The sequence below is a fragment of the Oncorhynchus tshawytscha genome, linkage group LG30, assembly GCF_018296145.1.
Source record: "Oncorhynchus tshawytscha isolate Ot180627B linkage group LG30, Otsh_v2.0, whole genome shotgun sequence".
Lineage (NCBI taxonomy): Eukaryota > Metazoa > Chordata > Actinopteri > Salmoniformes > Salmonidae > Oncorhynchus > Oncorhynchus tshawytscha.
In genome coordinates, this window is record NC_056458.1 from 48785947 (window position 1) to 48802788 (window position 16842).

A 16842-nucleotide genomic window follows, 5' to 3' on the forward strand; every position below is an offset into this window, starting at 1 on the left:
CCCATTTTGCCATGAGGCTGAGAGAAAATTGTGCAGTTTTAAAGCTAATTTCTAGTCATTAAAATAATAATAATAATGGTTTATGGGTGATGGTGATAATCATGCTTTCCTTCCACAGTCTGATATTAATTTGCTGTTAAATTGCTTTTTTTTTTGCAAACCTTTGTCTGCATCATCATCTAAAATGAAACAGCCCTGGATTTACAGTGTTCTGCTACAATCAATCAATCAATCAATCAATCAATCAATCAATCAATCAATCAATCAAAGTATCAGTAAGGAATCCTGCTTTATATCCACCAGGGCCTGTATGCAGACTATGTTGCCTGCAGTTATGTCAAACGTCTCCATTGTCTTTGGAGGTAGGTTTGGTTACCCTCTCTATTGTCTTTGGAGGTAGGTTTGGTTACCCTCTCCATTGTCTTTGGAGGTAGGTTTGGTTACCCTCTCCATTGTCTTTGGAGGTAGGTTTGGTTACCCTCTCTATTGTCTTTGGAGGTAGGTTTGGTAACCCTCTCCATTGTCTTGGGAGGTAGGTTTGGTTACCCTCTCCATTGTCTTGGGAGGTAGGTTTGGTTACCCTCTCTATTGTCTTTGGAGGTAGGTTTGGTTACCCTCTCCATTGTCTTTGGAGGTAGGTTTGGTTACCCTCTCTATTGTCTTTGGAGGTAGGTTTGGTAACCCTCTCCATTGTCTTGGGAGGTAGGTTTGGTTACACTCTCCATTGTCTTGGGAGGTAGGTTTGGTTACACTCTCCATTGTCTTGGGAGGTAGGTTTGTTTACCCTCTCCATTGTCTTGGGAGGTAGGTTTGGTTACCCTCTCCATTGTCTTGGGAGGTAGGTTTGGTTACCCTCTCTATTGTCTTTGGAGGTAGGTTTGGTTACCCTCTCTATTGTCTTTGGAGGTAGGTTTGGTTACCCTCTCCATTGTCTTTGGAGGTAGGTTTGGTTACCCTCTCCATTGTCTTGGGAGGTAGGTTTGGTTACCCTCTCTATTGTCTTGGGAGGTAGGTTTGGTTACCCTCTCTATTGTCTTTGGAGGTAGGTTTGGTTACCCTCTCTATTGTCTTTGGAGGTAGGTTTGGTTACCCTCTCCATTGTCTTTGGAGGTAGGTTTGGTTACCCTCTCTATTGTCTTTGGAGGTAGGTTTGGTTACCCTCTCTATTGTCTTGGGAGGTAGGTTTGGTTACCCTCTCTATTGTCTTTGGAGGTAGGTTTGGTTACCCTCTCTATTGTCTTTGGAGGTAGGTTTGGTACCCTTAGACATACAGAACAGTGAAAGGGAGACACTGATTGTGGCATGTATCAGATTCTGCCATAGGAATACATTCTAGCACAGTGCTATAAAAAATAAAGGGGAAGCAATGGAAGATACTTAACATTTGAAAAGGGACATGTCACAGTCACATCTTTGAAACAAAGAGAAATTGTCAATGGAGCCGGCCCTCATAGACACTGATCTACGATTAGTGTAGCAATTCCACCTCTCGTATTTACGATCAGGATTCAGGGAGCAGAAACTGAACCCAGATCTGTGCCTAAGGGCAACTTTTATCCAGAGCCCCATTTGTCTCTGTCTAGCTATTAAACTGTCATCTGTCCCATGTGGGAGTAGTAGCAGTAGTACCTGCAGCATGATGACAGAAAGTCACACAGCCTGTCCATGAAGCACAAGGAGAGGAGAGGAGAGTGGGGTAGGGGGGGAGAGGGAGGAGAGGAGAGGAGAGAGGGGAGAGGAGAGGAGAGGAGAGGAGAGGAGAGGAGAGGAGAGGAGAGGAGAGGAGAGGGAGGGAGGAGGAGAGGAGGAGAAGAGGAGAAACAGAGAGGAGGGTAGGGAAGAGGAGAGAGGAGGAAAGGACAGGAGAGGAGGGGAGAGAAGGGTGGGGTAGGAGAGAGAAGGAGAGGATGAGAAGAGAGGAGCGTGAGGGGAGAGTTCATCACCAATGTATCTATGCATTCTAATGAGGCCTCTCTGGGAAAAAAAATATGCAAATTAATTTGTCATCAGAAGAAAAAAATAGAGGACAGCAGCGGTGCATACAGGAGGGGCTGGAAGAAGGGGTGTCGGAGTGTGTGTGTGTTTATGTGTACGTGCATGTGTGTGTGTTGGGGTGGTATGGGGAAAAGGAAAATAGGGAAAGGGGGGAGAGAGGCACCACAGAGGAAACAAGGGGAGAGGTATGGGGGTACAGCCGGGGAAAAGAAGGAAAGGGGTGGGAGGTATAAGTATAAACGAGAGACAGTAGAAGGGGATGTGGGGGGAGGAGAGACAGGAGCACTGAGCTATAAATGAAGGGGGCATTGTTTTTCAGATAACGGGTACCTCACCACCCCGAAACCCCCCGTACCCCAAAGAACCCCGTACCCCAAAGAACCCCCGTACCCCAAAGAACCCCCCAAAGAACCCCCCCCAAAGAACCCCCCCCATACCCCAAAGAACCCCCATACCCCAAAGAACCCCGTACCCCAAAGAACCCCCGTACCCCCTCTTCCTTTAATGTTTCTCCTCTTGTAAATTCAAATCAGAAAGCGCCACTTAAAAATGTGGATAACAAAGGATGAAATATTCGCATTTTACTCTATTTTACATTAGTCTTGTTTTTTTTGTGTGTTTTTTTACAGTTCCCTCCTTTAGAATAGTAATACAGCCCTTATTCACATTATAAATAAGCATATTATCTTATATTATCATCAAATGTATTCAATTGATTAGATTTCATTATTATTATTATTATTAAATACAAAGCCCTCATTACACCAGTCAGGTCAGTGGTACTCTGGGCTATATTACCGGCTAGCTAGCAAAACATATCCTTTTTCAGAATCTCTAGGCCTTCACAGTGTCTGTGTGTCGCAGCTACTTGAATCTGCTGTTCTTTCTCGATTTGAATCACATTGTACCAAGTCTAGACAATAAGGTGTAATACATTTATCTGACCAGTAGAAGGCGGTACAACAACGGCTTGTTTCCTCGTTCGAAAGGGGGAAGGTAAACTTTGCTACACAAACCGGCGTCAAGCCCCCAACCGGAAACAGGAAGTTTCGACCACGATACAGGGACGCGAATGGAAAACGACACACCACCGGCAGGAGTTGATGAATTATCGTGATTACCATCGTCTCTAAATTGAATAGAGTATGCTCTTTAGCGAGGTAGGTAAAAAATAATAGCCAGGTTTGAGGTCCAGCAGCGCAATTCTCGAACTACTCGGTAGCTAGCTAAGGTTAGCTTGCATTGCTAATAAGCTAGCTAATCACCACCACCTTAGATTAGCAAGCTAGCTAACGTTGCTATTTTTATATATTTTTTTTGTGTTACGAGTTTCATGTGGTATCATAGTAGCAATTGGATCCATTATGATCATATGAACTGTATTTTGACATTATTATTAACAATTGTGGACGTACCTAACGCTAAGCCGTTAGCGTGCGATCCAAACGTAATGCCAACGTTTTGCTACGTTAACTCTGCCAATGTGCTGTTCCCCCCCCCTGTAGCCCTTCATGCGGAGGAGGTGAGCCTGGTTGGTCACAGGGATATGGTAATGTATAGTGACTAGCGCTGGACACAGACAGCACTGGACACAACAACAACAAGGAACAGCAGATTTACCTGTGATGAGTTGCGAAGGCACTGGTTTGGGGGCCCCGGGCCCACTTGCAGGGTATTGGGAAAAAGTCAGTCGAACTCATTTGTCTTCCTCTCCTCTACCCTTGCTGTCACTTGTGCAAAGCTATTTTGGATTTAAGGATTTATATTGGGTATAATCTCCTTATTGTATCCAAATCAAAATCCAACAAAAGAATATACTCAATGAAAATCGGAAATCTTTGCTTTTAAAAGGCGAAACGTTTGTGTGGATGTTTTTTTGAGGCTTTACATCAATTGATATGCCGTCTGGTACATTGCACATAATGAATGTCCCTGTGAACTCCGACTCAAATCACTGAACTTCATTATGATTGGACTGGACTCTGTAATAATATTCAGCTCTGATACGTTGATACTCGCTCTAACAAACTCAAAGATCCTGTGTACTCTGACCTGATACTCCAGAGTACTATATGACATTGACTTATTCTCCAAATATCTTATTATCAATGACAGTGTATTCGATACACTTAAACAGGGGTGGGGAAACTCCAGTCCTCCAGGGCCTGATTGGGGGTGTTACACTCTTTCTCCATCCCTAGCAAACGGAGATGATTAATCACATTGTATTCTAAACTGAAGATCATGATTAGGTGATTATTGGAGTCAGGTGTGTTAGCAAGGGGGAAGGGGGGCAAAACTGTGACACCTATCAGGCCCTCGAGGACTGGAATTACCCACCCCTGCACTAAAGCACTGAATTATATTTAGAAAGATATCCAATGATATTCCATGTTTACTCAATGATACTGTATGACACTCAGCGATGCTCAACTGTTCTCAATTATGCTGTACGATGCTCTGCGATGTGTTACGGTGTGTTGTCTCCTAGGCGACAAAGCTGCCCTCCCTTCTCCTAATATGGATCAGGTTATTAACATGTTCTTTGTTGTCATAATGATTGGTCCCTCCTGCAGATCCAGGAGCGCTCAGCCTCCTTGGAGACCTGTCCGTGGTGTGCTGCTAAAGGGCAGACTCGGGCTCTGCGTTCCTATAGGATCAGCATCCAGGAGGTCATCACCCTCTGCACTGACCCACAGGTAGGCTAACGCGAACACAATCAGCACGACATCGACAAAAACAGTGGGGTATTTCACAAAGCAGGGCCAATGAGTGAGGATCAAAGACACCCGTTTTAATGGTTTGTCTGAAACGAGACGCCCGTTTTAGTGGTTTGTCTGAAACAAGATGCCCCTTTTAGTAGTTTGTCTGAAACAAGATGCCCCTTTTAGTAGTTTGTCTGAAACAAGATGCCCCTTTTAGTAGTTTTTGTCTGAAACAAGATGCCCCTTTTAGTAGTTTGTCTGTCTGAAACAAGATGCCCCTTTTAGTAGTTTGTCTGTCTGAAACAAGATGCCCCTTTTAGTAGTTTGTCTGTCTGAAACAAGATGCCCCTTTTAGTAGTTTGTCTGTCTGAAACAAGATGCCCCTTTTAGTAGTTTGTCTGTCTGAAACAAGATGCCCCTTTTAGTAGTTTGTCTGTCTGAAACAAGATGCCCCTTTTAGTAGTTTGTCTGTCTGAAACAAGATGCCCCTTTTAGTAGTTTGTCTGTCTGAAACAAGATGCCCCTTTTAGTAGTTTGTCTGTCTGAAACAAGATGCCCCTTTTAGTAGTTTGTCTGTCTGAAACAAGATGCCCCTTTTAGTAGTTTGTCTGTCTGAAACAAGATGCCCCTTTTAGTAGTTTGTCTGTCTGAAACAAGATGCCCCTTTTAGTAGTTTGTCTGTCTGAAACAAGATGCCCCTTTTAGTAGTTTGTCTGTCTGAAACAAGATGCCCCTTTTAGTAGTTTGTCTGTCTGAAACAAGATGCCCCTTTTAGTAGTTTGTCTGTCTGAAACAAGATGCCCCTTTTAGTAGTTTGTCTGTCTGAAACAAGATGCCCCTTTTAGTAGTTTGTCTGTCTGAAACAAGATGCCCCTTTTAGTAGTTTGTCTGTCTGAAACAAGATGCCCCTTTTAGTAGTTTGTCTGTCTGAAACAAGATGCCCCTTTCTTTTAGTAGTTTGTCTGTCTGAAACAAGATGCCCCTTTTAGTAGTTTGTCTGTCTGAAACAAGATGCCCCTTTTAGTAGTTTGTCTGTCTGAAACAAGATGCCCCTTTTAGTAGTTTGTCTGTCTGAAACAAGATGCCCCTTTTAGTAGTTTGTCTGTCTGAAACAAGATGCCCCTTTTAGTAGTTTGTCTGAAACAAGATGCCCCTTTTAGTAGTTTGTCTGAAACAAGATGCCCCTTTTAGTAGTTTGTCTGAAACAAGATGCCCCTTTTAGTAGTTTGTTGTCTGAAACAAGATGCCCCTTTTAGTGAAACAAGATGTTTGTCTGTCTGAAACAAGATGCCCCTTTTAGTAGTTTGTCTGTCTGAAACAAGATGCCCCTTTTAGTAGTTTGTCTGTCTGAAACAAGATGCCCCTTTTAGTAGTTTGTCTGTCTGAAACAAGATGCCCCTTTTAGTAGTTTGTCTGTCTGAAACAAGATGCCCCTTTTAGTAGTTTGTCTGTCTGAAACAAGATGCCCCTTTTAGTAGTTTGTCTGTCTGAAACAAGATGCCCCTTTTAGTAGTTTGTCTGTCTGAAACAAGATGTCCCTTTTAGTGGTTTGTCTGAAACAAGATGCCCCTTTTAGTAGTTTGTCTGAAACAAGATGCCCCTTTTAGTAGTTTGTCTGAAACAAGATGCCCCTTTTAGTAGTTTGTCTGAAACAAGATGCCCCTTTTAGTAGTTTGTCTGTCTGAAACAAGATGCCCCTTTTAGTAGTTTGTCTGTCTGAAACAAGATGCCCTTTTAGTAGTTTGTCTGTCTGAAACAAGATGCCCCTTTTAGTAGTTTGTCTGTCTGAAACAAGATGAAACAAGATGCCCCTTTTAGTAGTTTGTCTGTCTGAAACAAGATGCCCCTTTTAGTAGTTTGTCTGTCTGAAACAAGATGCCCCTTTTAGTAGTTTGTCTGTCTGAAACAAGATGCCCCTTTTAGTAGTTTGTCTGTCTGAAACAAGATGCCCCTTTTAGTAGTTTGTCTGTCTGAAACAAGAAGATGTCTGAAACCCTTTTAGTAGTTTGTCTGTCTGAAACAAGATGCCCCTGAAACAAGATTTTAGTAGTTTGTCTGTCTGAAACAAGATGCCCTTTTAGTAGTTTGTCTGTCTGAAACAAGATGCCCCTTTTAGTAGTTTGTCTGAAACAAGATGCCCCTTTTAGTAGTTTGTCTGAAACAAGATGCCCCTTTTAGTAGTTTGTCTGAAACAAGATGCCCTGAAACAAGATTTTAGTAGTTTGTCTGTCTGAAACAAGATGCCCCTTTTAGTAGTTTGTCTGTCTGAAACAAGATGCCCCTTTTAGTAGTTTGTCTGTCTGAAACAAGATGCCCCTTTTAGTAGTTTGTCTGTCTGAAACAAGATGCCTTTTAGTAGTTTGTCTGTCTGAAACAAGATTTTAGTAGTTTGTCTGTCTGAAACAAGATGCCCCTTTTAGTAGTTTGTCTGTCTGAAACAAGATGCCCCTTTTAGTAGTTTGTCTGTCTGAAACAAGATGCCCCTTTTAGTAGTTTGTCTGTCTGAAACAAGATGCCCCTTTTAGTAGTTTGTCTGTCTGAAACAAGATGCCCCTTTTAGTAGTTTGTCTGTCTGAAACAAGATGCCCCTTTGAAACAAGATGCCCCTTTTAGTAGTTTGTCTGTCTGAAACAAGATGCCCCTTTTAGTAGTTTGTCTGTCTGAAACAAGATGCCCCTTTTAGTAGTTTGAAACAAGATTTTAGTAGTTTGTTGTCTGAAACAAGATGCCCCTTTTAGTAGTTTGTCTGAAACAAGATGCCCCTTTTAGTAGTTTGTCTGAAACAAGATGCCCCTTTTAGTAGTTTGTCTGTCTGAAACAAGATGTCTTTTAGTAGTTTGTCTGTCTGAAACAAGATGCCCCTTTTAGTAGTTTGTCTGTCTGAAACAAGATGCCCCTTTTAGTAGTTTGTCTGTCTGAAACAAGATGCCCCTTTTAGTAGTTTGTCTGTCTGAAACAAGATGCCCCTTTTAGTAGTTTGTCTGTCTGAAACAAGATGCCCCTTTTAGTAGTTTGTCTGTCTGAAACAAGATGCCCCTTTTAGTAGTTTGTCTGTCTGAAACAAGATGCCCCTTTTAGTAGTTTGTCTGTCTGAAACAAGATGAAACAAGATGCCCCTTTTAGTAGTTTGTCTGTCTGAAACAAGATGCCCCTTTTAGTAGTTTGTCTGTCTGAAACAAGATGCCCCTTTTAGTAGTTTGTCTGTCTGAAACAAGATGCCCCTTTTAGTAGTTTGTCTGTCTGAAACAAGATGCCCCTTTTAGTAGTTTGTCTGTCTGAAACAAGATGCCCCTTTTAGTAGTTTGTCTGTCTGAAACAAGATGTCTGTCCCCTTTTAGTAGTTTGTTTGTCTGAAACAAGATGCCCCTTTTAGTAGTTTTTGTCTGAAACAAGATGCCCCTTTTAGTAGTTTGTCTGTCTGAAACAAGATGCCCCTTTTAGTAGTTTGTTGTCTGAAACAAGATGCCCCTTTTAGTAGTTTGTCTGTCTGAAACAAGATGCCCCTTTTAGTAGTTTGTCTGTCTGAAACAAGATGCCCCTTTTAGTAGTTTGTCTGTTGAAACAAGATGCCCCTTTTAGTAGTTTGTCTGTCTGAAACAAGATGCCCCTTTTTAGTAGTTTGTCTGTCTGAAACAAGATGCCCCTTTTAGTAGTTTGTCTGTCTGAAACAAGATGCCCCTTTTAGTAGTTTGTCTGTCTGAAACAAGATGCCCCTTTTAGTAGTTTGTCTGTCTGAAACAAGATGCCCCTTTTAGTAGTGTCTGAAACAAGATGCCCTTTTAGTCCTTTTAGTAGTTTGAAACAAGATGCCCCTTTTAGTAGTTTGTCTGTCTGAAACAAGATGCCCCTTTTAGTAGTTTGTCTGTCTGAAACAAGATGCCCCTTTTAGTAGTTTGTCTGTCTGAAACAAGATGCCCCTTTTAGTAGTTTGTCTGTCTGAAACAAGATGCCTTTTAGTAGTTTGTCTGTCTGAAACAAGATGCCCCTTTTAGTAGTTTGTCTGTCTGAAACAAGATGCCCCTTTTAGTAGTTTGTCTGTCTGAAACAAGATGCCCCTTTTAGTAGTTTGTCTGTCTGAAACAAGAGTAGTTTGTCTGTCCCTTTTAGTAGTTTGTCTGTCTGAAACAAGATGCCCCTTTTAGTAGTTTGTCTGTCTGAAACAAGATGCCCCTTTTAGTAGTTTGTCTGTCTGAAACAAGATGCCCCTTTTAGTAGTTTTCTGTCTGAAACAAGATGTTTAGTAGTTTGTCTGTCTGAAACAAGATGCCCCTTTTAGTAGTTTGTCTGAAACAAGATGCCCCTTTTAGTAGTTTTTGTCTGAAACAAGATGCCCCTTTTAGTTTGTTTGTCTGAAACAAGATGCCCCTTTTAGTAGTTTGTCTGTCTGAAACAAGAAGAGTTTGTCTGTCTGAAACCAAGATGCCCCTTTTAGTAGTTTGTCTGTCTGAAACAAGATGCCCCTTTTAGTAGTTTTTGTCTGAAACAAGATGCCCCTTTTAGTAGTTTGTCTGAAACAAGATGCCCCTTTTAGTAGTTTGTCTGAAACAAGATGCCCCTTTTAGTAGTTTGTCTGTCTGAAACAAGATGCCCCTTTTAGTAGTTTGTCTGTCTGAAACAAGATGCCCCTTTTAGTAGTTTGTCTGTCTGAAACAAGATGCCCCTTTTAGTAGTTTGTCTGTCTGAAACAAGATGTCTGAAACAAGATGCCCCTTTTAGTAGTTTGTTTGTCTGAAACAAGATGCCCCTTTTAGTAGTTTGTCTGTCTGAAACAAGATGCCCCTTTTAGTAGTTTGTCTGATCTGAAACAAGATGCCCCTTTTAGTAGTTTGTCTGTCTGAAACAAGATGCCCCTTTTAGTAGTTTGTCTGTCTGAAACAAGATGCCCCTTTTAGTAGTTTGTCTGTCTGAAACAAGATGCCCCTTTTAGTAGTTTGTCTGTCTGAAACAAGATGCCCCTTTTAGTAGTTTGTCTGTCTGAAACAAGATGCCCCTTTTAGTAGTTTGTCTGTCTGAAACAAGATGCCCCTTTTAGTAGTTTGTCTGAAACAAGATGCCCCTTTTAGTAGTTTGTCTGAAACAAGATGCCCCTTTTAGTAGTTTGTCTGAAACAAGATGCCCCTTTTAGTAGTTTGTCTGAAACAAGATGTCTGAAACAAGATGCCCCTTTTAGTAGTTTGTCTGAAACAAGATGCCCCTTTTAGTAGTTTGTCTGTCTGAAACAAGATGCCCCTTTTAGTAGTTTGTCTGTCTTTTGAAACAAGATGCCCCTTTTAGTAGTTTGTCTGTCTGAAACAAGATGCCCCTTTTAGTAGTTTGTCTGTCTGAAACAAGATGCCCCTTTTAGTAGTTTGTCTGTCTGTGAAACAAGATGCCCCTTTTAGTAGTTTGTCTGTCTGAAACAAGATGCCCCTTTTAGTAGTTTGTCTGTCTGAAACAAGATGCCCCTTTTAGTAGTTTGTCTGTCTGAAACAAGATGCCCCTTTTAGTAGTTTGTCTGTCTGAAACAAGATGCCCCTTTTAGTAGTTTGTCTGTCTGAAACAAGATGCCCCTTTTAGTAGTTTTTCTGTCTGAAACAAGATGCCCCTTTTAGTAGTTTGTTTGTCTGAAACAAGATGCCCCTTTTAGTAGTTTTTGTCTGAAACAAGATGCCCCTTTTAGTAGTTTGTCTGTCTGAAACAAGATGCCCCTTTTAGTAGTTTGTCTGTCTGAAACAAGATGCCCTTTTAGTAGTTTGTCTGTCTGAAACAAGATGCCCCTTTTAGTAGTTTGTCTGTCTGAAACAAGATGCCCCTTTTAGTAGTTTGTCTGTCTGAAACAAGATGCCCCTTTTAGTAGTTTGTCTGTCTGAAACAAGATGTCTGAAACCCTTTTAGTGGTTTGTCTGAAACAAGATGCCCCTTTTAGTAGTTTTTAGTGCCCCTTTTAGTAGTTTGTCTGAAACAAGATGCCCCTTTTAGTAGTTTTTGTCTGAAACAAGATGCCCCTTTTAGTAGTTTTTGTCTGAAACAAGATGCCCCTTTTAGTAGTTTGTCTGTCTGAAACAAGATGCCCCTTTTAGTAGTTTGTCTGTCTGAAACAAGATGCCCCTTTTAGTAGTTTGTCTGTCTGAAACAAGATGCCCCTTTTAGTAGTTTGTCTGTCTGAAACAAGATGCCCTTTTAGTAGTTTGTCTGTTTAGTAGTTTGTCTGTCTGAAACAAGATGCCCCTTTTAGTAGTTTGTCTGTCTGAAACAAGATGCCCCTTTTAGTAGTTTGTCTGTCTGAAACAAGATGCCCCTTTTAGTAGTTTGTCTGTCTGAAACAAGATGCCCCTTTTAGTAGTTTGTCTGTCTGAAACAAGATGCCCCTTTTAGTAGTTTGTCCCAAGATGCCCCTTTTAGTAGTTTGTCTGTCTGAAACAAGATGCCCCTTTTAGTAGTTTGTCTGTCTGAAACAAGATGCCCCTTTTAGTAGTTTGTCTGTCCCTTTTAGTAGTTTGTCTGTCTGAAACAAGATGCCCCTTTTAGTAGTTTGTCTGTCTGAAACAAGATGCCCCTTTTAGTAGTTTGTCTGTCTGAAACAAGATGCCCCTTTTAGTAGTTTGTCTGTCTGAAACAAGAAGATGCCCCTTTTAGTAGTTTGTCTGTCTGAAACAAGATGCCCCTTTTAGTAGTTTGTCTGTCTGAAACAAGATGCCCCTTTTAGTAGTTTGTCTGTCTGAAACAAGATGCCCCTTTTAGTAGTTTGTCTGAAACAAGATGCCCCTTTTAGTAGTTTTTGTCTGAAACAAGATGCCCCTTTTAGTAGTTTGTCTGTCTGAAACAAGATGCCCCTTTTAGTAGTTTGTTTGTCTGAAACAAGATGCCCCTTTTAGTAGTTTGTTTGTCTGAAACAAGATGCCCCTTTTAGTAGTTTGTCTGAAACAAGATGCCCCTTTTAGTAGTTTGTCTGAAACAAGATGCCCCTTTTAGTAGTTTGTCTGTCTGAAACAAGATGCCCCTTTTAGTAGTTTGTCTGTCTGAAACAAGATGCCCCTTTTAGTAGTTTGTCTGTCTGAAACAAGATGCCCCTTTTAGTAGTTTGTCTGTCTGAAACAAGATGCCCCCCTTTTAGTGGTTTGTCTGAAACAAGATGCCCCTTTTAGTAGTTTGTCTGTCTGAAACAAGATGCCCCTTTTAGTAGTTTGTCTGTCTGAAACAAGATGCCCCTTTTAGTAGTTTGTCTGTCTGAAACAAGATGCCCCTTTTAGTAGTTTGTCTGTCTGAAACAAGATGCCCCTTTTAGTAGTTTGTCTGTCTGAAACAAGATGCCCCTTTTAGTAGTTTGTCTGTCTGAAACAAGATGCCCCTTTTAGTAGTTTGTCTGTCTGAAACAAGATGCCCCTTTTAGTAGTTTGTCTGTCTGAAACAAGATGCCCCTTTTAGTGGTTTGTCTGAAACAAGATGCCCCTTTTAGTAGTTTGTCTGAAACAAGATGCCCCTTTTAGTGGTTTGTCTGAAACAAGATGCCCCTTTTAGTAGTTTGTCTGAAACAAGATGCCTCTTTTAGTAGTTTGTCTGTCTGAAACAAGATGCCCCTTTTAGTAGTTTGTCTGTCTGAAACAAGATGCCCCTTTTAGTAGTTTGTCTGTCTGAAACAAGATGCCCCTTTTAGTAGTTTGTCTGTCTGAAACAAGATGCCCCTTTTAGTAGTTTGTCTGTCTGAAACAAGATGCCCCTTTTAGTAGTTTGTTGTCTGAAACAAGATGCCCCTTTTAGTAGTTTGTCTGAAACAAGATGCCCCTTTTAGTAGTTTTTAGTAGTTTGTCTGAAACAAGATGCCCCTTTTAGTAGTTTGTCTGTCTGAAACAAGATGCCCCTTTTAGTAGTTTGTCTGTCTGAAACAAGATGCCCCTTTTAGTAGTTTGTCTGTCTGAAACAAGATGCCCCTTTTAGTAGTTTGTCTGTCTGAAACAAGATGAAACCCCTTTTAGTGGTTTGTGAAACAAGATCTTTTAGTAGTTTGTCTGAAACAAGATGCCCCTTTTAGTAGTTTGTCTTTTAGTAGTTTGTCTGTCTGAAACAAGATGCCCCTTTTAGTAGTTTGTCTGTCTGAAACAAGATGCCCCTTTTAGTAGTTTGTCTGTCTGAAACAAGATGCCCCTTTTAGTAGTTTGTCTGTCTGAAACAAGATGCCCCTTTTAGTAGTTTGTCTGTCTGAAACAAGATGCCCCTTTTAGTAGTTTGTCTGTCTGAAACAAGATGCCCCTTTTAGTAGTTTGTCTGTCTGAAACAAGATGCCCCTTTTAGTAGTTTGTCTGAAACAAGATGCCCCTTTTAGTAGTTTGTCTGAAACAAGATGCCCCTTTTAGTAGTTTGTCTGTCTGAAACAAGATGCCCCTTTTAGTAGTTTGTCTGTCTGAAACAAGATGCCCCTTTTAGTAGTTTGTCTGTCTGAAACAAGATGCCCCTTTTAGTAGTTTGTCTGTCTGAAACAAGATGCCCCTTTTAGTAGTTTGTCTGTCTGAAACAAGATGCCCCTTTTAGTAGTTTGTTTGTCTGAAACAAGATGCCCCTTTTAGTAGTTTGTCTGTCTGAAACAAGATGCCCCTTTTAGTAGTTTGTCTGTCTGAAACAAGATGCCCCTTTTAGTAGTTTGTCTGTCTGAAACAAGATGCCCCTTTTAGTAGTTTGTCTGTCTGAAACAAGATGCCCCTTTTAGTAGTTTGTCTGTCTGAAACAAGATGCCCCTTTTAGTAGTTTGTCTGTCTGAAACAAGATGCCCCTTTTAGTAGTTTGTCTGTCTGAAACAAGATGCCCCTTTTAGTAGTTTGTCTGTCTGAAACAAGAGTTTGTCTGAAACTTTTAGTGGTTTGTCTGAAACAAGATGCCCCTTTTAGTGGTTTTTGTCTGAAACAAGATGCCCCTTTTAGTAGTTTTGTCTGAAACAAGATGCCCCTTTTAGTAGTTTTTGTCTGAAACAAGATGCCCCTTTTAGTAGTTTGTCTGTCTGAAACAAGATGCCCCTTTTAGTAGTTTGTCTGTCTGAAACAAGATGCCCCTTTTAGTAGTTTGTCTGTCTGAAACAAGATGCCCCTTTTAGTAGTTTGTCTGTCTGAAACAAGATGCCCCTTTCAGTAGTTTGTCTGTCTGAAACAAGATGCCCCTTTCAGTAGTTTGTCTGTCTGAAACAAGATGCCCCTTTTAGTAGTTTGTCTGTCTGAAACAAGATGCCCCTTTTAGTAGTTTGTCTGTCTGAAACAAGATGCCCCTTTTAGTAGTTTGTCTGTCTGAAACAAGATGCCCCTTTTAGTAGTTTGTCTGTCTGAAACAAGATGTCCCTTTTAGTGGTTTGTCTGAAACAAGATGCCCCTTTTAGTGGTTTGTCTGAAACAAGATGCCCCTTTTAGTAGTTTGTCTGAAACAAGATGCCCCTTTTAGTAGTTTGTCTGTCTGAAACAAGATGCCCCTTTTAGTAGTTTGTCTGTCTGAAACAAGATGCCCCTTTTAGTAGTTTGTCTGTCTGAAACAAGATGCCCCTTTTAGTAGTCTGTCTGAAACAAGATGCCCCTTTTAGTAGTTTGTCTGTCTGAAACAAGAACAAGATGAAACAAGATGCCCCTTTTAGTAGTTTGTCTGTCTGAAACAAGATGCCCCTTTTAGTAGTTTGTCTGTCTGAAACAAGATGTCCCTTTTAGTGGTTTGTCTGAAACAAGATGCCCCTTTTAGTGGTTTGTCTGAAACAAGATGCCCCTTTTAGTAGTTTGTCTGAAACAAGATGCCCCTTTAGTAGTAGTTTGTCTGAAACAAGATGCCCCTTTTAGTAGTTTGTTGTCTGAAACAAGATGCCCCTTTTAGTAGTTTGTCTGTCTGAAACAAGATGCCTTTTAGTAGTTTGTTTTAGTAGTTTGTCTGTCTGAAACAAGATGCCCCTTTTAGTAGTTTGTCTGTCTGAAACAAGATGCCCCAAGATTTTAGTAGTTTGTCTGTCTGAAACAAGATGCCCCTTTTAGTAGTTTGTCTGTCTGAAACAAGATGCCCCTTTTAGTAGTTTGTCTGTCTGAAACAAGATGCCCCTTTTAGTAGTTTGTCTGTCTGAAACAAGATGCCCCTTTTAGTAGTCTGAAACAAGATGCCCCTTTTTGTTTGTCTGTCTGAAACAAGATGCCCTTTTAGTAGTTTGTCTTTCAGTAGTTTGTCTGTCTGAAACAAGATGCCCCTTTTAGTAGTTTGTCTGTCTGAAACAAGATGCCCCTTTTAGTAGTTTGTCTGTCTGAAACAAGATGCCCCTTTTAGTAGTTTGTCTGTCTGAAACAAGATGCCCCTTTTAGTAGTTTGTCTGTCTGAAACAAGATGCCCCTTTTAGTAGTTTGTCTGTCTGAAACAAGATGCCCCTTTTAGTAGTTTGTCTGTCTGAAACAAGATGCCCCTTTTAGTAGTTTGTCTGTCTGAAACAAGATGCCCCTTTCAGTAGTTTGTCTGTCTGAAACAAGATGCCCCTTTTAGTAGTTTGTCTGTCTGAAACAAGATGCCCCTTTTAGTAGTTTGTCTGTCTGAAACAAGATGCCCCTTTTAGTAGTTTGTCTGTCTGAAACATTGTTTCAGTGTCTGGGTTGGCTTTGCTGTCTGGCGTAGTGGCAGTATTACGAGGGTCTTAAGACATGGGTGAATTCTGTTACTGTTGGTAGTAAATACAGTCGGACACTTTGCTAACGTGGCCTTTCACTGTCCTCCTGCTAACGTGGCCTTTCACTGTCCTCCTGCTAATGTATCCTTTCACCGTCCTCCTGCTAACGTGGCCTTTCACCGTCCTCCTGCTAACGTGGCCTTTCACCGTCCTCCTGCTAACGTGGCCTTTCACCGTGCTACGTTATAGAGAGTGGATGTTGTCCTTGGCCTCACCTTGACAGAAAGAGTGAATGCAAGTTCTAGGTTGAAGAAGTTGCCCATTTATAATAATTTATTTGTTGTTGCCAGGCCTTAAATAACAATTTTGTTCTTAATTGACTAGCCTGTTTTTAAATAAACCTACCCATCTAAATAACCTCTGGCCTCCACCCCCCCACAGTGCCTGTTTCCCCTGGTCTCCCGGCCTTTGGAAGATGTCCTGGCCAGCCTCGTACCCCCTCTACCCCAAACACAGACGGGGAGGAAGAGGAAGAGTGGGTTGGAGATTGGAGACTCTGTAACTTCCCCCAAAAGCGCACGATTGGAGGAGGCCGTGTCACAGAATGAGAGTCGCCCAGTCGTCAGGATCACCAGCTCCAAACTCAATGGGGAAGACTGCTTTCGTAAGACGAAGCACACAACACTAGTACAGAAGGAGAGAATCGGCCAATCAGAACCCACAGACATGGAGCTGGTGGATAAAACCCTCAACTATCCACTTCCTGAGAGGGGAGGGGCCAATGGATACCACAAGGATTCTGATTGGCCGATACCAGAGGAAATGGACCAGAAAGTCCTAGATGAGGGAGAAGATGGTGTCTTTCTCCCAGAGGAGGTTACACCTACTTTAGACAAGGGGTTGCCTCTCCCAGAGAAGACTGTACCTACGTCACAACTGTCTTTTGTAGATGCTGAGCCTGTACCAAAGGAGGTTATCTGTCCCTTAGACAAGGCTGTTTCTGTCCCAGAGAAGAATGTGGTTGCTACAGAGAAAGTTTTGGCTCCACGGGTAACTGTCCCTAATTTACAGGACACAGTCCGTCTCCTAGAGGCTCTGATTGTCCCAGGGGAGGCTGTCTCTCTGCTAGAGGAGGCTCTACCTGTTCCAGGGGAGGCTGTCTCTCTGCTAGAGGAGGCTCTACCTGTCCCAGGGGAGGCTGTCTCTCTGCTAGAGGCTCTACCTGTCCCAGGGGAGGCTGTCTCTCTGCTAGAGGAGGCTCTACCTGTCCCAGGGGAGGCTGTCTCTCTGCTAGAGGAGGCTCTACCTGTCCCAGGGGAGGCTGTCTCTCTGCTAGAGGCTCTACCTGTCCCAGGGGAGGCTGTCTCTCTGCTAGAGGAGGCTCTACCTGTCCCAGGGGAGGCTGTCTCTCTGTTAGAGGAGGCTCTACCTGTCCCAGGGGAGGCTGTCTCTCTGTTAGAGGAGGCTCTACCTGTCCCAGGGGAGGCTGTCTCTCTGCTAGAGGAGGCTCTACCTGTCCCATGGGAGGCTGTCTCTCTGCTAGAGGAGGCTCTCCCA

At 42.0% G+C, this 16842-nt stretch overlaps 1 protein-coding gene across 1 annotated transcript in view; it reads left to right on the forward strand.

Moving 5' to 3' along the window:
- Positions 1–2998: 2998 nt before the first annotated feature.
- LOC112238327 overlaps positions 2999–16842 on the forward strand; it is a 30357-nt gene continuing 16513 nt past the window's right edge. The window contains 4 exon segments of the mRNA XM_042309032.1: positions 2999–3155; positions 3501–3680; positions 4572–4694; positions 15727–16842. Of these exon segments, the coding sequence (XP_042164966.1) occupies positions 3621–3680; positions 4572–4694; positions 15727–16842 (1299 nt within the window). The 5' untranslated portion in view covers positions 2999–3155; positions 3501–3620.